Genomic DNA, 19,504 nt, shown 5'->3' on the forward strand with positions numbered 1-19,504 from the left:
GTAGGGGCTGGTGGGAAAGGCTGGGTTCTAGAAAAGATAGCAACGCCTTGGACCACACCGGAAGTAGTCAGAAACACTCGGGTTCTGGATCCGTGTCAGCAAAGGGGTCTGTAATGTTGGAAGCTGGGCTGGATTGAGTCTATTGGTGCTAATGGGCTCTTTAGGTACCCAGCTGGAGAGTTAAACTTCTCAGTCCACAGCTTTGGAATCTGTAAAGTTAGATCTTGCCCACGGTGTGCATCTGGGCTGACTTGACTGTCCCTCGTTAGTTTGCCATCCAGAAGTGGACTTTACAGAACACCCCTTCCCTGTCTCCCTTTGTCCACCTCATCTTCTGACTGCAACTCTGTGGTTTTATGTCCTAAACCAGTTTTTGATCCACCAGAGGAATTTCTTTAAATGCGTTTTTCTCTGTACTGACATGCACATACCTCTGACCAGTAATTATATTAATTTATTTTCTCTTTTAATTACTACCAATCATTTTTGTAGCATTCTCATGAAGGATGTAAGTCATCTCTTAGACAGTGATGGGCTGTGGAATTAGATACTTTGGACCCCCTCATGACTTGCGACTCAGAAGAATGGCTTCGTTTCCACAACGAATAAGGCTGTATAGCCCTCACTAGTTGGTAGCTTTACTCCTTAGCATGAGATGGATGATGTGAGGATTGCCTGACAAAAAGTTCTCATGTTAGAAGCCTCTTTCTCAGGTGGTGAGTTTGTCATGTGCAGGACCTTTGAGAGGGAGGGCCAAATGGGCTGTCCTTCGGTCAATTGGGGATATGCCCTTGCGGCACTGTGAGACCCCAGCGGCTCCGGATCCTGCCAGCAATAGGATTCTTTCCCTTTGCTGGTATTGCTGTTCTGCTAATAACCTCACAAGGCCTTCACACACTTCCCGTGCTGGTGTTGTGCCCATAACTGTCCAGAGCTATGAGCTAAATAAACTGCCTTTTGGAATAAAGTTGCCTGCTTCACACTTTCTATTATAGTAAGCAAGCCAGTAATACACTCCATGCAAGACAATCAGTTAAGCCCATACGACTGAACCTAAGTGTCCATAGAACAGCTCACTAGGAAGGAAGACTTGTAGAGAATCTTAAATATTGGTCATTTGTAGCTATATGCACCACTCAAGTCATGCTGAAGTATTTGCCGTATATGTTCTGGACAATATTGTACAATACAAGCAGAAGAACTGAGTTCAAGTCCTATCTATGCTTACTAACCATGTGATCTTTAAGATCATATAGATATTATACAAATGCATATATGTGCATGTGGTAAGTAAATAAATCGTTGTACATTATTGAGACCAATGCATGTGGGGGTTGTTGCACCAAAAATGAAAAGAAAAGATTGAGAATAGTTAGGATAGAAATATTTAGCGTCTCACCTCGAGGACTGACTGGTCCCCCTGGGAATGCTGCCCCAGACTAGCTCTCTGGAGGGAAGGGGAGCCAGAGATCCCCACATCTAAGACAATCCCTTCGGCCTGTAAGATGGCCTTCTCTACTCGATTGGGCTTTTACTTCTCCAATCCACTTTCCCGCAGAAACTTTCTCCAGAACCCCAATAGTTCAAACCCAGTGACTGGTTGGAGGGGGGGACCTCCTGACTTTACCAGACCTCAGCTGAGACCTGCATCAAGGGAAAAGTGAATGGCACCTGATGCCATATGTCTGAAACACCGAACCAACGCCAGAGACCTTGCTTCTGATTTCTTCTCCACGGCTCAGTCGTGCAGCCAGAACACGCTGCTTCTCCACCTTCCCAGCCCTCCTTAGTCCCCTAGCTGTGGTGGCAGCATGCAAGTCAGCCTGCACAGCCCTCCCATCCTTTACCTCATAGCCAGGCCTTCAGGGTCCCTGGCAGTGACGTTGCCCAGTCTGGTGCCTACAGCAGCGTCCTCACTGACTTTTGCTTGGAATATACGTTGGGAAAACACAGGTGCTTCATTCACATCCGTCACAGTCAGCCTGAATGAGGCATAGGAGCTGGCATTGTAAGATACACCGGACACCAGGGGCTCAGGGTTTTCCGCTTTGAACACAATGTTGGCAACCGGTTGAGCTTCAAAATCAAGAGCCTGTGGAGGAGAGAAAAAGAGGAGAAACTAACCTTGGAGTGGACAGATCACTTAAAGGATTCATTTCTTTAAACACTTATAGTCTTAACCGAAACCCCTAAATCATAAGCACAATGAGAAACCTGGGAGAGAGAATCATAACAGCCATGGTCACCTGAAGTGAAACCTAAGCAGCAATGAGGTTTGTTTTAACTGTGCGAATGTGAGAGGCTGGTCACAGAAATTAGTGCCCACTGATTGCCGGGCATGGGCTCTCAATGACTGAGTGATCTGACGATCAATGATCTAATAGGACTCTTCTGTGCTCAGAAGTCCTGGGAATCACTCCGAATGCCAGAAGGTGACAACAGGGCTGTCCAAAAAAGGTAAGAACCCAGGAAACCCAGCAGGAAGGAAGAACCCTCTAGAAAGTCGGGACAAGACAAGAAGAACAGATGGGACTCCACTTGATGCGCCAGCCTGCCGTGACGAGGACACTAATCCAGACTCAAGCAGACAACCCCACAAGTGTCTACACACCTAGGCAAAGGAAGCCGTCCATCCTTGCCACCACAGCCCTGAGTCCCTGCCTAGCTTTCTCATCTACCACTACAGCCCTAGAGATACAGGGGTAAAGCGGTGAGACCTGGTGTCTGCAGATGAAGGGGACACTGTGGTGCTAGAACAGAACACATGGGCAAAAAGAAAAAGATGACAGAGACGCTAGACATCAAGCCGGAGACCTAGGGCTTTATTCCTGACCTGCAAGGTCAGGCCGTGTTTCAGAAGTGGTCCCTCGATGCTGATTCCATGGGGGGACCAGAACAAAGGGAGCGGTTTACTGCTGAGCAGCTGGGCTCTCTGCCCAGCTCGCACATCTGCCTGACTTGACCACATAACCAGACCTGCTGCAACAAGGAAAGTGAGAAACAGAGGGTACTAAGTTAGCAACTCAGCAAACCCTGCTGAGTCCATCCACGTGGGCTTTCACAGCACTGGAGACTGAAAGCCAAGTGAAGAGACCCATGGGGAGACATTCATCAGAGAAGCAGAAATCTGCCTTTGTCTAGAGAGCCCCTCTGCACCTGACTGCCTCAAAGGTGAAGCCGCGGGTTTAGATTCAATCTGGGAACAGACAGCACGACGAGAACAAGGGTCAGAGACAGGACATGTCACATTTTCACTGCACAGAAACCTGTGCATGCTGGGTGGTGGTGGCGCACGCCTTTAATCCCAGCACTTGGGAGGCAGAGGCAGGCGAATCTCTGTGAGTTCGAGACCAGCCTGGTCTACAAGAGCTAGTTCCAGGACAGGCTCCAAAACCACAGAGAAACCCTGTCTCGAAAAACCAAAAAAGAAAAAAAGAAAAAAAAAGAAACCTGTGCATACTGGCTTTCCAGCTGATGCCTGAGCTAGTTACAACGTCCATGACACAGGAATTCAAAAATACTACCCATAGTAGGGAAGGGGCAAACTTTCCTATCAAAATAAGCACCAAAGCAAACTCTGAATTTCAGGAAAGGAGGTCTGAGGAGAATTACTAATGTACCAGGAAGAACTAATATAATAAACAATACCAAACACCATTCCTCATTACTGACACACCAGCTCAGCCCTGAGAGCCTGACCATCCACTGCCCTTTGGAGCTCAGAGAAGATGGATAAAGAAAATGTAGCGCATTTACACAATGGAGTATTACTCAGCTGTTAAAAAAAAATAACATGAAATTTGAAGGCAGCTGGATAGAACTAGAAAAGACCATTCTGAGTGAAGTAACCCAGAAGACAAACATGGAATGTACACATTCATAAGAGGTTATTAGCTAGCTGTAAAGGATGACCATGCTACAATCCACAGACTCAGAGAGTCTAGGTCTCAAGAAGGGCCCAAGGCAGGCACATAGGGATCTCAGGAAAGGGGAAACAGAAGAATTTTTTTGTAGGTAGACTGGGGGCAGGTGGGGATGGGAACATGAGGGATCACGTTGGGGGGCAGGGGGAGAGTGCTAAAAGAGTCAGTCAACTGGAAGAGAGGGCATTTAGGGTGAGGTAGAAACCCGGTGCAAGGGAAACTCCCAGAAATCAACAAGGAAGCCCGCAGCTAAGACTCCTAGCAATAGTGGTGGATGTGTAGCCTGAACTGGCCTTCTCCAGTGACCAGGCAGGACTGTCAGTGGAGGGATTTGGATGACAGCCCAGCCACACAAACTTTGACCTGCAGTCCATCCTGCCTATGCCTCTGTGTGTGTTAAGTTGGGGAGGGGTACAGAGATGGTGGGAATGGCCAACCAATGACTGCTCACCACAAGAGTGGTGCCTGGGGTATCAAGACTCTGAGGCTGGATAGTCCAGAGACCTGGGATAGAACCAAACACTATTGGAGGGAGAAAAAGTCAACATAAAGACGCCTAACGATATTCTGTTATACTCAAAGACTGGTGACTACCCCAACTGTCACCAGAGAGCCTTCATCCAGTGACTGATGGACAGATGCAGAGACCTACAACCAAGCATTGGGCCAAGCTCAGGGAATACTGCTGAAGAGAGGGAGGGAGGATTGTACAAGCGTGCGCGTGCCGCACACCGCGCCCCCGTGTCCGTGCTCTGTGCGCTGGCACCCAGTTCGCGAGCTTCGGGCAAGGGGGCTGGAGGTTAAAATACACAGACACACACAGACAGAGAGACAGCGACACGGGTCATCCTTGAATTCCCCAAGAATGCCCCCTTTATTGTGTTCAGGGGCAGAATATATAGAGATAGCCCCAGTCAAACCCACCAGAAACCACTCTCCTGCCATCAGGAACTCCTGAAGGTCTCGTGCTCAGAGCAGCTGTAGGCACTCAGATCAGGGGAAAACAAGTTGTTTACAAGAAATTCAGGATCTGGGGTCTCACTGCTCCCAACACGAGTGCACTCGCGCGCGCGCGTGTGTACATCACAAGGAAACCTACAGAAACAACTAACCTGGCCTCATAGGAGTTCACAGAGTCTGGACTAACAGCCAGCGAGCCTGTATGGGACCAACCTTGGTCCCTTGTGTAGCTTGATCTGCTTGTGGAACTCCTAGCAGTGGGAACAGGGGCTGTTCCTAACACTTTGGCTGGCTTTTGGGAACCTATTCCTCATAACTGGCCATGCCCAGCCTTAATACAAGGGGAGGAGTCTAGTCTTACTGCAACTCGATACGCCATGTTTTGTTGATACCCATGGGAGACCTGCTGCTTTCTAGATAGAAACAGAGGAGTGAAGGTGGGGGGCTCAGCGAGGATGTGGGGGAGAGAATGGGAGACGGAGGATGTAAAAACAATTGAATAAATTTAATTAATAAAAAATAATCAAGTGGGCTTTCTACCTGTTTAATGGTGACGTATCCGGCATTGGTCTGGGGGTCTGTGACGACTTCCAGTCTCCCCTCGGGGTCTCCCTCTACAATCTTGTAGAGGATTTTAGAGCTCCCGGTGAAGGGTTCGTCTGCATCCGTGGCTTCGATGACCAGGATGGTGGATCCAATGGCCGTGTCTTCAGGGAGAGTCATGTTTCCATACTGAGGAAGAAATGGGGAGGGGAAAGGAAACAGGATGTCCACTGTCACTGAGCTCAACTGCCAAACTCAAGCATCTCTGGGTCCAGAACAGAGGTCACAGCTGACACTAACACCCAGCACAGGTTCCCCTGATAAACATGTTACAGGTGGTTTAACATCGTTTGTACCCGTGAACTGAAGTCTATGCCAAGGAACATACCATCTTAGACATTCTAGAAGGATTCTACAACAGATTTCCCCTCCAACATCCAACATGCTTAAGAACTATAACTATTTGAATAGTCATGATGTAAATAGCTGTAGTGTGTTAAATGCCTCTGATGTGACGGTACTTCTAATGCGTCAAAAAGTTAAGTAACCGAGATTAGGAGCTCAAATCACTGACATCAGAGTTGGCTGCAAATCCTAACCTTGCTATTTGTCAGTTGAACAATGCAAGTTATCACATTTCTTCCTAGACAGGCTTGATCGTTGGTCTAAAGGGAAGATGTAGCCTACTGTTTGAAGACAGGATGCCTGTAATGCCCCTGAATGGCTGGTACACGGTGCTTAGGAAAGATAGCAGCACAATGCCCTAGAAGGCGCAAACTTACCAGTGACATTTGACAGAGGAGCCAAGGGCTAGCATGGTCAACCCCGCCCAGGACAACATGGTGTGATCATACCCAGAGCTTCAAAGCCCATGTTCCCAAAAAGCATTCTGACTCCCCCAAAGCCCCAAAATCTACTCTTTCCCACACCATGATCTCAAAAATGGCAACAGCCGGGGTCCAAGAGAGGATGCTGGCACAAGAGAGGATGCTGGCACAAGAGAGGATGCTGGCACAAGAGAGGATGCTGGCAGCAGCATAAGCAAACTCTCACTCCAGCCCAGTGCGCAACTCCGAGCTTTAAACTTCCCCCTACAGAGTTTTTCTGCTCAATCTTCTTAACCACTGTCTGGTAAAATGCAGGGCAGTTGTAACACTAGGAAGGAATAAAATGCCCTGGAGGATGGAGGCTGAGAAGAAATGAGTCCTTTATTTTACGCTTACTTAACCCCAATGCCTTTTGGACAAGCTAGGTCCCATCGCACTTCTTCTGGTGCTGAGCCTTACCATAAATCAATTCCCTCCTTTGTCACAACCTTGTCCCTGTGTTGATTAATGGACATCATCAGAGGGCTGTGAGCTGCCTCAAAACTGACTTCTAACATAACAAGCTAGCCAAAGAGTCTTTAGTCTCCCTTGAGCTAAATAAATCAGAACATCCCTTTTAAGGGTGCGATGGTAATGTACACCATGACTACAGTGTTCGCCTTGATGTCCTTCCTATATTGATCCTCCTGACTCTAAGCCCAATTCTAATTCTTGCAAATATATGGAACATATTCTTTTTGGGCCTTTTCCCCTTTCCTATTACCTGGTTAAATACAAAATGAGTTAAAGTTGCCAGAATTTCTGATGCTATATTTTTTATCCCAAATGCTTGGATAAGATCAAGTGGCTCTCTAACTACTGTCTATTGCATGTGAGACTCTGTGACAAGCCACAGGCAGCCATTCACCTCCCAATCTGAAGAAGATTGGGGCTGTAGCGTCTGAGCAGCCTTTGGACTGAGGAGCTGCTGGCAGGCATTTGTAAACAGACATTCCCAGATATTATCAGTACACCCTAGTGTCCCTGGAGACTAAAGATGCTAACGATGGTACCTGGCTTTGCTTGGTGCATTGGCCAGGCTACCCGCCACTTTGTGTTTTTATTAAATCAAACAGCGATCAAAACGAAGAAAAAGCAAATGGTGACATCTACTCACGTCTGATACTTTGAAGATGGGAATCTGATCATTGATATCGATAACGTGGACTTGCACAAAACAGAGGGTCTGGAAATCTGAAAACCAAAGTCACAGCACAGAATTCTCACTGGAAAGCATACATTGGCATCAGGACTTGGCAAGGAAATATTGGCAAATTGTGTGACAGCCATTGTGACAGTTTCACAGTTCATGAAAATGGAGGCTGCTCTGCTCACTACCTCACCCACAGGCAGGTCATCAAGGGGATGTGGAAGCTGGACTGGGCCCTGAGATGCGTCCCTGAGCTTCCCACTGCCCCATCCAATGGAGGGCCTTTTCACCATACAGGATGGCTGCTTTTCTGTGAAGCAGCTTCCCTTCCCTACAGGCGGATATTATGTACTCTCTGAAGTCCAAAGCAAAACTGTCCTTGCAGGGATGCAGCTGAGCATGCCACAGGCTGCCTTCCCTTCTCTGAATACGTCTGCCCAGCATCAGCCCCACCCGGCACGGTGGAGCGGTCCAAGGCCACCAGCATTCCTCTCCTTCAAGTGAGGGAGAACGTGGCATAATTCACCTCCAAGGGAGGCTAAGAGGTAGCTCACAGAACCCTGGGGAAATGGCACAGGCTCTGAGGGTGGTTTGACAGGTCAAGGACCAGTCTGAACTAGCAGTTGGCTCCTAGATCTAAGATGAGTAGATGAGCATGCTGGTAAGTGTGTTGTGGGAGGCCGTCTAGGGAGAAAACCAGAATGACAGAAGAGAGTAACTTATTAGGGGTTACATCTTTTGAACTATAACACAATGCGCTCGGCTCTGGCACCCCATTATTTGAATTCTGGCTTTTCCATATCCCAGAAATGTGAGAGCATGAGAGTGTCACCATATGTCTCTATGCCTCGTCAGCTCATCTACACAATGTCTTCCCTGTGCCCTGCTAGCTTTTTATTCTGCTCCATGCTCGGAACCAGGCTGTATGGACATCCTTGTCCTTCCACTAACAGCTGGTTTTTGCCAGAGTGACTAGGCTGAAAACTGGAGGAAGGACAAGAAGAAAGAGGTGGCATGTCCCTCTTCCTGTCTCCTGAAGTCCTTTCAGGCTTCGGGGTGGTGAAGCACCCCTACTCCCACCCCTCACTCCCCCACATCCTGCCTCTTGTTAGCTTCCCTCCACTGTGCGTCCTTTAAACTATTCTGGCCGCCCCTTTGGAGAAAACCTTCCTCTTCCAGCTGTCGTCCTCGCTGATCTGCCCACATAATCACCCCGGAACTTGTGCTTAAGGTATTAACCAGGAAGCTGAATACAATCTCTAATCTGATTATAACCAAACAGATATTGATGAGAGTTGGAGCTGATCCCCAGAACATTTGCAGATAGAAATGGGTTGGTACAGGGCTTGGAGCCTATTAGTGCTAGTCTCCGCAAAAGCCTTGTTTGGGACACGATGGGCTTCCTGCTTATCAGGCTCTTTCTTCTTATTAATGTGTGCACATGCACACATACTCGTGTGTATGTGTGCATGTGCGCACACACATGCCTGCGTGTATGCACACAAAGACAACCTCCGGTGTCATTCCTTAAGCACTAGCCACCTTCTTCTTCTTGATTTGGAGTCTCTCACTAGCCTGGAACATGACAAACAGGCTAAGCAGGCAGGGCATGAGTTCCTGAGGAAAATCTTGTTGTCTCTAACTCCCCAGTCCTGGGATCACAGATGCATGAGACAAAACCCTGCTCATTTGTTGGATTCCCAAAAAGACCAGAGAAGGATGTTGGATCCTCTGGAACTGGCAGTTATGAGCCATCCACTATGGGTCCTAGCAACCAAACAGGGGTCACTCTGGAAGAGCAGCCAGGGCTTTTAAGCCCTGAGCCATCTCTATGATCCCTATATTCTCGCATGTATAAACTACTTCAGGGTCTGATGTCTTTGCACATGGAATCCCCACTCTTCTGTAAGTTATCCTCCAAAACTTAGCTCACCTAAACTTTCGGGGTGAGGTAAACTAACCTTCTGACAGCCTTGCCTGCTCTCACTCATCCGTGGGCTCCCTTCTGTGTGTCCCTACAACTTGCTGGCTTGTATGTCCATCCTCCTTGACAAAAGGAGCACTCCCTTAGGGACAGATGCTGGGTCTTGCTCATCTGTGCACTGCTAATGCCTTGTATGGTACCTTGGCAAGGCAATCAATCAGATACTGAAAGCATGAGTGGCCAATAGTGTGATTCTGCCAATTTCCCACAGATAGGGGGCTTACTGCTTTGTTTAACATAGTGCTGAACAGCATCAGACCCTCACTATGAGTCAAGTTACTAGCTTTTCTGGGAACTTGAAAGACAGGCATTTTGTACTGGAGCTTGCTAAACCCAAGTTCTCCCAGGATATCAACAACTATAGAAAAGCTAAAGATGAGACATACATATGAACCAATGTTCTTTCTTCCCCACACCTGTGTAAGCTGTGGTCCTCAGAAAACAATTAGAGAACTGTTTCATAGAACAGTTACCTCCTAGGAATCTGAGAGCTCCAGAAATGGTGCCACATCTGTCTGTGGATGTGGAGATAGGTTTGAGAACGGGAAGTTTCCATGAGACTCCTCTGCTCCTACAGAGGTTAAGAGCCCCCTGCTTTAACAGTCTACGAGGATTAAATGTCTCCTGGTATTGTGCAGCAGGCACTGAGAAGCAGACAAGAAAGGGCACAACTCTCCAAAGACATTTTCTCTACCACTTTTATACGCGGATACTTTAGGTCTGAAAGTAAGGACAGGGAAAGCAAGGTCGCGCTCCTGTTTTGGTAGCCAGGAAACTATACCTGGCGGACTTGTAACAACCAGACAAACAGCCTGGTGGCTGCCCAGTTATGCTGTGCCCAACACTGCATTTGCACCAAGGCCTCATCCCCATAGGCTGCCCCCAGCTAATGACTGAACTAGCATTGATGTAAAAACAGGCCTATCCCCAGAGCTAATGCAGAACTCCTAACAGCATTTGGAATTCTCCTCAGATGGTTCCTGATCAGAACATCCCCATCAGTGCTCCTTCCATCGCAGTCAAGCCCGTTTTGCTGTCTGGAGATCTCCAAGAGTTCACAGCTTCCCTTCCATTCTTCCCAAAGGCATCTCCTTTGAGATGCTCACCGAATCCCTCTTGACTCCTGGCTCTCAGAGAACCAAACACAACAAAATGTTGCCTGACCTGCACCTCTAGCTCATGTAAAAACAGCCACACCTGGGTTTCTCGAATTCATAAAGGAAGCAGAGAGTTCTAAAAGCGTGAGAACGGGCTCTTGACTCTTAAGTAGAGGAAGACTCACCGTCTCCTAACCACAGGACAGCACTCACCTTTGTCGGCCACCTCTACTGTCAAGTTGTACTGAGGATTGTCTTGCTTCCTCAAGGAGCGTTTCCCTAGCTGGACCTTTCCCTCATATTCTTCAATGAGAAAGAGTCCATCTGAGGGAACTTTGGGGCTTTGGTCTACAAGTTTGTACTTCAAAATACTGTTAACAGTGTTGGCTTCATCCATGTCACTGGCGCTCAGGTACCCGATGCTGCTACCTGTGGAGAGGAAAGGACAGTCACTCACACCAGCTCTGTGAGGTTAACGCAGCTTCCTAGAAAACGCAGGGGACACTTTGGGGAGTGAACAAAGGCATTTAGAATTATTTTGGTTCCTCGCATTTTCTCATGGATGCTTTGTTGAACACTGCGGTGGATTAATTAGCCAATATTGGCAGAAATTATCGTGGATTGAGAGGATTAACAAAACCTGCTTTCTCCGAGTCCTAGAGGCTGGAAACCTGAAATCAAGTGCTGGCAAGGCTGCTCTCCTCCAAGCTGCTCTCCCTGGCTCTTTCTTCCTCCCTATGCATCTTCTCTCTGTACCTTGGCATCCAAATTTATCACAGGAACTCCAGTCAGATTAGATTAAGGCCGACCGTTGGGTCCTCAGCCTACGTGCCTGTGTATACGTTGGCATACATGTACATACGTGTGGATGTGGAAGTCAGAGGGTAACCTTGGCATCTGTCCTCAGAAGCTACCCACCTTGTTTTTGTAGTTGTTTTTCTTTCATTTGCTTTGAGACAGTAGAGGGAATTCTCTCTCTCTCTCTCTCTCTCTCTCTCTCTCTCTCTCTCTCTCTCTCTCTCTCCACACACACACACACACACACACAACTGATATCCCACATGCCAAGACCCTATGTATTCCATGCCCAGGGGCTCCAGAGGTCAGTGGATGAGATTCCGTGTCCCACCAGCCCTGGGAAAGTTCTGATAGATTCTGGGGTCATCCAGATCCATAAAGTGGGAACAGGAACTGTGGGTTTCCTTACGCACAGCAAGAATCCCACCTGAGGTTTATTTGAATTGAATGTCGTGTTTGAATTGCATTATATCCTTCCCTTACCTCAGTTTACCTCACTGGCTTATCCAGACTCTTACAAGGGGTGGGTTTTAGAGGGAAGTACTGTATCTGAGTGGTGCTGGGCACCCACAGGGCACATGGCCTGGACTCAGGGACCATCATGATTTTGTCTCACAACTGAGAAAACTTTGTGGCAGTGTATGTCCTCCCAAGGAAAGTATCCTGACCATTTCCTCTAGGTAAGCACATACGATGCTAAGAACGTGGTGTTGTTCTCTTCACAGGAAACTCCCAGCTGCCAGAGGCAGAGTGAGGGCTGTTGACATCACAGACATCCCTTGGCGAGAGGTGGGTGGCTCTGGATGGACCAGAGTGAAAGGAATACCCTACCTTTGAGGGACTGAAGGAGGTGTATTGTCTATGCCCCTCACAAACTGCACACAGAAAATATATTCAGTTGATTTCTAATAGAGTTCCTTTTCCTTCAAAGACTTCCTGTTGTACTTTTACAAAACAGATTCTTACCTCTCAAGAAACAGGTAGCATCCTGAGACCCTGAACAATTTGTTTTACTAACAATGACTTCACTGGTCTAAGAAAACTACACTATCGTCTTCCCCCATGAGATAGCCAGCTTCCAAATGGCCTCGACCCTCCTCATCTCCTGGATCAGTGCCCCGTGACTTCTGCCTTCCTGTCGTGAGTGGCCTAGTGCCTGATCATGATGAGACGAATGTGACCCAAGTGTTGGGACGTCACCTCCAAGTTCAGGCTAGAGAAACCCTGTGACTTCCACATCGCCTTTCTACCTTCCTCTCCCTCCTCCTTCCTGTCACCCTGAATCTGAGGCCCCAACTGAACTGCAATCAGATGCATGCTCACAGACACCAATGCAATGAGTGTCTGCCATTTTAAACTGCTAGATTTGGGGACAATTTGTTAGGTGGCAAAAGATAACAAATATAACATATGTGTAGCCCCATATGAAGAGATGTGCAGTGTCACCTACAATGGTCTGTGAAGGGTTTGCTACCTTTGCTCAGCACCGCAGGCCATCTCTGCTTCATTAGAGCAATAGTCCCATAAGTACTTGTTGGCTGATTTGTGTGACACCACTATACAATCATCCTTACATCGACTGAAAATTTCCGAGCTATGATCCAACCCTTCCCATTGAAGCAAGAATTGCTCTATATAAAACAAAGAAGACCTCCACAGGACACAGGGACAGTAACCTCTGTGTGACACCTAACCCCAGGAGGAAAAGAATGACCACAAGGGAGGAAAACCCACTAAGCCACCAGGAGAGCAGCTGCTGTGTCAAAGCTGTGGAGCAGCCACAGCGGAAGCGTCCAGGACACTGGTGAGAAATGTCCATCGCGAGACACATAGACCCCACCCACGAGGAGAACAAAGTTGCCAACCTCACAAACCTAGAAAGCACACCACTCAAACACAGCCTATGTGTAGACCCCACCCACGAGGAGAGCAAAGTTGTCAATCTCACAAACCTAGAACGCACACCACTCAAACAGCCCTACTCAAGGGCTCAACTCCAAGAGGGAAACAGACAAAAGTCCCAAATTCAGGAAGAGACAACGAACTCAGAAACCTTTAACATTCTTATAGTGTTATTCCTATACAAACTTAACACCATCGGGAGAGATAGTTTTTTCAAATGTAGAAAGATCAAAAGGACAAGCAAGACTGGGGTTTAACTTCACTTGCCAGCTTCCTCGGTTACCATTGTCTTCTAGAACGGGAGACTCGGAGTCAGGTTGAACTTGGTGTTACCTACTCATTGTGGGGTGTTGGCCCGGGGAACTTTTATCTTTTTTTACAGTGAGTTGTTTAGCAGTCAAAGAAGATAACCAAAGGGAAAACCTTGCAAGGGAACACTCCTGGGATGCACACAGGATGTTGCTACACAGTGATGGAACTATGGGCGGTACTGAGGGTGACTGCCATTAAACAAGGGGGTAGTGGGTTACGGCAGTCATAAAAGTCCCAACTGGAGGACTGGAGATCCTGTTTATTCCAAACCATTGTGCCTGCATGACTCTCCCGATACCTTCAGAGTCTGTGCTGCACTAGCCGTGAACAGTGGCCTGCAGCGAGCAGCTACCTGATGTTCCAAGGCTAGAAAGGGCTCACAGAAGCACTGAGGAAGACAGGCGCACGGCATCGGCCTCGGTCAGTTCTCGTCTCTTACCCACTATTTCGTTCTCCTGGACTTCAAACACAGTCGTAGCCGGACATATTGGTGGGTTGTCATTAATGTCGACAACTTTCACATGAACTTCCACAGGGTATGCAAGTAGTTTTCCACTCTCGTCCTTGGCAGTCGCATAGAAAAGGTGCTGCAATACCAAGGTCAGAATTAAGACTCCTTCCCTGTCCACTTTAATAGGAAAAGGAGATGATGCTTCTTCGTTCACCCCCTCCGGCATTACTGTCAATGAGAAACGGGGGGAGGGGAGGGAATGGAATGGGCTGGGCTTGTGGGAAAGTTAGCCAATCTTTGAGAGCCCATTAACTTCTAGGATCTAGAGCACGGGTTTTCCAGTGCACAATTAACTTTGTCCTCAACTGTAAGCAAACGTAAGATTTGTCTCGTCCCCTGCCAGACTTTCCCTCTTACTCACTGATTCCTTTTCCTCTCGGTCCAAGGGTTGAGTCACATAAATATTTCCTTCCTGGTCAATGGAGAATGGGAACTGCGGCAGCTTCTCCTTGTTGACTAAGGAATAATAAGCCCCTGGATCATTCCACTGCACCTGTGTGGCCAACGTGCACGGTGAGTAAAGAGGTGTACGGCAAGCACACCGAGAAAGGATGCAAACAGCTTCTCGGTTCTCACTTCAGAACACTCGCAACTCTGTCTGCACGTCAGTGATGTCTTAGGACAGCTGAGTTGAGCTTTTACAATTCTTCAACCCAAACTAATTTTAAAAACAAGCAGACAAGGGAATTCTTCCCTCCATGAAAGAATCCTTGCAAACACATGGAAGCATCTGTGGGTTGTTTTCTTCTAGAACTCCAACTGGATGTACCATCCATTTGTGAAGCAAAGTGCACTTCACAGCTGGAGTACTCGAAGACTAAACCGTGATGCATGCTGAGCTGCTAGAATCCACAATTAAGATGAGTTAAGACCAATAAAAGATGTCTTAGACCAGGGGTTCTCTACCTCCCTGGTACTGTGACCCTTCAATATGGTTCCCCGTGTTGTGGAGACCCCCAACCATAAAATTATTCCCATTGTTACTTCAAAACTGTAATTTTGCTATTGCTATAAACTGTGATGTAAACATCTGATAAGCAGGATATCTGATGTGTGCCCCCTGTGAAAGGGTCATTCAACCCCCAGAGGAGTCTCAACCGACAGGTTGAGAACTACTGTCTTAGACTCTTCATTCATTTTGTAGAGACATGTGTATAAATGAGGTGCATACCTGCAAATATTTAAGTCTGGAAGACTTCAGGAATAAAAATAACTGCTAATCCCCAGAGTTATTTTATAAACAACAAAATAAGTAGGTTTTTTTTGTTTTTGTTTTTGTTTTTTTGGGTGTTTTGTTTTGTTTTGTTTTGTTTTTGAGACAGGGTTTCTCTGTAGCTTTGGAGCCTGTCCTGGAACTTGCTGTGTAGACCAGACTAGCCTCACTCACAGAGATCCGCCTGCCTCTGCCTCCCAAGTGCTGGAATTAAAGGTGTGCACCACCACCACCCGGCTAAAAACAAAAGTACTCTTATAGTAAGACCTGTTACCTAGACAGTGCCTGCTTCTCTGACATTGTTACTGACAACACACACTGAGAGTTTCCCACATGCCACAGAGCCCACTACAAAAAAGTCCTATTTCACACTACTTGATGTGAGCAATAAAACACTGCTTCTCCTTCTAAAGCGAGTATGAGTTAGGTCTCCTTTCTGACTCTGTGCATGCACGCATGTTTCCTGCTAGTGATGATAAACACCAGAGATGTAGGGCCTTGGCTACTTAATTTTCTTTGTAATTACATGATGTAAAATGTATCTACTCAAACAACAAGAAGACAGTGAGGAAAGGTCTGTTCACCACAAGGTATGGATCACCGTCAGCAGTTAGCTGTTGATGTCCTCTGGACGCTACCTGGGTGATTTTGATGGGGTGTGGCTCCGTTGAGTTTTCAGTAATCTCCACCTGTTCCGGTGCTTTCCAGATGTTCTCCCTCACAGTGATGTCCACAGATGTGGTGTGACTGAAGGAATTCTCATTTTGGCCCCCCATGTCCTTCACGGAGACCACCAGGTTGTAGAAAGAGTTCCTAGCTGGATCCAGTTCCTGGGATCCTAAAGTAGGGGAGGAGAAGAAGAAAGGATGCATCTCTGAAGGTGGCAGGCCTTCCCCTGACTGAGATTCGTGAGGGGCTGGCCTTGACTTACCTTCTTGTGTGAGCGATATTGCTCCAGTTTTGTTGTTGATCTGAAAGTACATGACATTGTTGACCAAGGGAAGCTGAATGACAATTTGATAAAAAAGCTGGCCATTGAGAGTGTTTGGATCATCCAGGTCTGTGGCATTGACATACATGAAAGGCTTTCCTGGTAAGAAAGCACACACAGAAAAAGAGAATTAAAGCCTAAACCTCCTGTATCTAATTTTGCCTCCTGAGATGCAGAGATCAAACAGGAGGAAGAGTGGCGGCATTAATCTTCATCTGGCTCCCTCTCCCTGCAGTAGGGTTTCCTCAAAGTATGGTCCAGACGCCTACAGGAGTCCCTGGGCATATTTCAAGATGTTTATGATGTTAGAAATCACATGTGAGAAAGACCCATTTAAGAACAAGATAATTTGATAGGTTTTAATGTAAAATAGAACAAAATAGATTATTAATGAGGGCTAATCATCTATAAGAAACATCCACTTTTCAAGTTTCGGTATTAAATCAAAAAATGTCCACGATATCTGAAATAATTTTTTTCCTAAACTACAGATCTGTATGAGGCTAATTTTTGTCACGTATGACTTTCACAGGAATAGCATATGGGAACAGCATGAATGTAGAAACACACCATTAACCCAATTGTTTTTATTCATCCAGACATTAAAGAAATTTGCAAAGATTCAAACAATGTCATTTTTTTCTCACCAAATTATTTTTGTCTTGAAAAATACATTTTCTTTAAACTCTCTGTGTTCTTTTTAATTATTTAATAAACAAGTGTTTTCGTGGGTACTGAAGACTGAGAAAAGGAGAAGACCGAGGACACAAACGGTTAACTGATAGGAGTTGATGGAGCTCTCAAGCGGAGTGGGCCACAGCTGGGGACAGCCATAAGAAAAGGAACCTACAGCAGCCCTAAGCATCCCACAGGCTGTGGGAGAGCAAACTCGTCTTTCCGGACAATTCTCAGGTATTCTAGGGCTGTATGGCGTTTGAAAGTTGACTAAAGAGGGATGTTTTTGCCCCTCACAGTACATTTGGCAAGCTCTGGAGACTCTTGAGGATTTACTTTCTTTTTATTATGCGGGGAGGGTGAGCATGTGTGCACAAATGTGGGTGCCCACCGAGGCCAGAAGGCACTGCACCCCTGGAGCTAGTTACAGGCGACTGTGAGACATCCAGCACAGGTGCTTGGAACTCAGCACAGGTCCTCTGAAGAGCAGCCAGGGCCCTTGCTGAGCCATCTCTCCAGCCCTCCTACAGACATTTTATTGTCACAGTGTCGAGTGGGGGGTGTTTCTGGGATCCTACTGTACACAAGCCTCAGCAGGACCAAGGATGGCACTCTGGTCCAGAGCACTAGGTAAATCACACAACACTCAGATCGCCACAGAATGGGCATAAGGCAGGAGGTTCTTGAGGAGGGATAGTGGCAACTGTCAATCACACAACCCCACTCTTCAATCACACCCTTTCATCGGTCCGCAGACATAGTCAGGCTCCTGTGTTTTACCTGGGCGAGAGTTCTGCCTCACCGAGCCTTCATATTTTGACTGGAGGAACGTGGGTCGGTTGTCGTTGATGTCCTTGACTTCTATGGTGATGGGAACTGGGCCCTCCACTACGTTTCCTTGAGAATCCAGGGCTGCAAGCTGTTGTTAGAAAAAAGAAAACTGCCTTAGTGTCCCCGGGCTTCAGATCACATGCCCAGAATCCCTCCCAGGACCAATGGTCTGGTGACTGCAGAAGAGAAGAACCCACAAAAGCCCACAGTGCGTGCTGCTAAAATAGGGGTCCAATCAGTTCAGTCAGCCTGAGGACGCCAGCAGCTTTCCAGCCGCGATGGTCCTGGACCCAGGGCACATCCTGCTATAGACGATGGTGTGCCATGACTCCTCAGAGCTGGTTCAGTGGTCAGCGTACAGAACCGTGGCAGAAGGTGACAGACCATTGCCAGCTTGTTCTTTTTCAGTTAGCTCTCTGCCATCCCGCCATTCAGACAACCACTGGGGGGCTCTGGGGAAAGGAAAGGAAGGGTATTTCCAGTAGACCTGACTGCTCATTCCTCTTGCATTCTGGGGCCCCAGTGGCTCTGCCCAGCATTGATGCTGTCTTCATTGTGGGTGTGGATCCCCCACCACAGCCACAGGCCAAGCACCAGGGCATATCAGAGGCTTATTGCTGGGGTTCAGCCCCAGGACCTGAATGAGTAAGGTCATCTGAGGACTTTGGCCCTGTAAATTGGATTACTCTAGTCAAAAAGCCATGCCCCTCTGTAATTGGTTTTAAGGCAGGGTGGGAGGAAAGAAGGGAGAGAGGGAGGGTGTGAGGGAGGGAGGAAGGTCATACAAGGACTGCACAGTTTGCCCGTAACTTCAGGAGGTGCTGAGGGGTTCCAGGAGCACAGGTGCTAAAGTTCCAGCACGCTGGCCTCGGCTCACCTGAAGGTGATGAACAGCCCTGGTTTCTCTGTCCAGGGCTTTGGTGCAATACAGAAGTCCATCTCCTCCTATCATAAAGATACCATCCGTCTCCCCCGTTAGTTTAAATTTCACAGCTGGACTGTTGGCCTTAAACTGAGAAAAAGAAAAACACCGATTAGACCCTGAGGGAACAGATGTTCTCGAATCTGCAGAAAGTCGCCAGTTTCAGTATTTTATTTATACAAACGCTGAATAAGAAGCCCCGGGCCCTTTACTAGGGTGTATGCTGAAAGCTTGTTGTGTTCCTTACGTAGCGTTCAGAACACGTTCCTCCCAGGAAAGGAGCGCAGTATTCAACATAGCGCAGAAAGGTTGCCTTGCCGTAAACTGTGGCTGAGTATCTGAGAGCTATGATGTTACCAGAATCTAAAACCATCTCTGCTAATGTGGCTTTATTGCTGGAACAAGAGGATGTCATTTAGCTCTTTCCAAGTTGTCACCAAGATAGAGATGCAAGGAAAAGTTAAGGAAAACAATCCCGTTCTCCTGAGTGCTTGTCTCAGTGACTTCTTATGATGTGGAAAAACTGATCAACCATCAGCCACTACTCATGAAGTAGTTGTAACTCCTTCCAGGGCGATAGCTAAAAAGTAGGAATTTACATAAAACTAAGAATATATAAAAGTTGCTCAACTTCATTAATAATTTTAAGTATATCTCATAGGTATCAGACTATAAAGAAATACATATATTATTGATGGAGTGTAATTTATATAACCTCTCTGGAAATGACATGAGGCTCAAAATATATTCTTTGGTAGTAAACAATGCTATAAAAAGTTTGTCTTGGAATTTTTAAACATGAATTATATACTTAGTCTTCAGCAAA

General features: G+C 47.0%; 1 protein-coding gene across 8 annotated transcripts in view; it reads right to left on the bottom strand.

Moving 5' to 3' along the window:
- The window catches only part of Cdh17 (cadherin 17), a 39,378-nt gene that overhangs the window by 10,178 nt on the left and 9,696 nt on the right, over nucleotides 1-19,504 (bottom strand). For 4 of the 8 annotated variants that reach the window (XM_057790835.1, XM_057790841.1, XM_057790843.1 and 1 more), the window contains 10 exons: nucleotides 18,634-18,768; nucleotides 17,706-17,844; nucleotides 16,191-16,349; nucleotides 15,898-16,097; nucleotides 14,408-14,539; nucleotides 13,975-14,122; nucleotides 10,737-10,952; nucleotides 7,410-7,486; nucleotides 5,424-5,615; nucleotides 1,848-2,092 (listed from right to left, as the gene is read on the bottom strand). In XM_057790835.1, coding sequence (XP_057646818.1) covers nucleotides 1,848-2,092; nucleotides 5,424-5,615; nucleotides 7,410-7,486; nucleotides 10,737-10,952; nucleotides 13,975-14,122; nucleotides 14,408-14,539; nucleotides 15,898-16,097; nucleotides 16,191-16,349; nucleotides 17,706-17,844; nucleotides 18,634-18,768 — 1,643 coding nt within the window. Of the gene's footprint in view, nucleotides 1-1,847; nucleotides 2,093-5,423; nucleotides 5,616-7,409; nucleotides 7,487-10,736; nucleotides 10,953-13,974; nucleotides 14,123-14,386; nucleotides 14,540-15,897; nucleotides 16,098-16,190; nucleotides 16,350-17,705; nucleotides 17,845-18,633; nucleotides 18,769-19,504 lie in introns of those variants that run through there. The other 4 variants (XM_057790836.1, XM_057790840.1, XM_057790838.1 and 1 more) reach the window with 4 other exon arrangements.

The sequence above is a fragment of the Chionomys nivalis genome, chromosome 16 (assembly GCF_950005125.1).
Source record: "Chionomys nivalis chromosome 16, mChiNiv1.1, whole genome shotgun sequence".
Lineage (NCBI taxonomy): Eukaryota > Metazoa > Chordata > Mammalia > Rodentia > Cricetidae > Chionomys > Chionomys nivalis.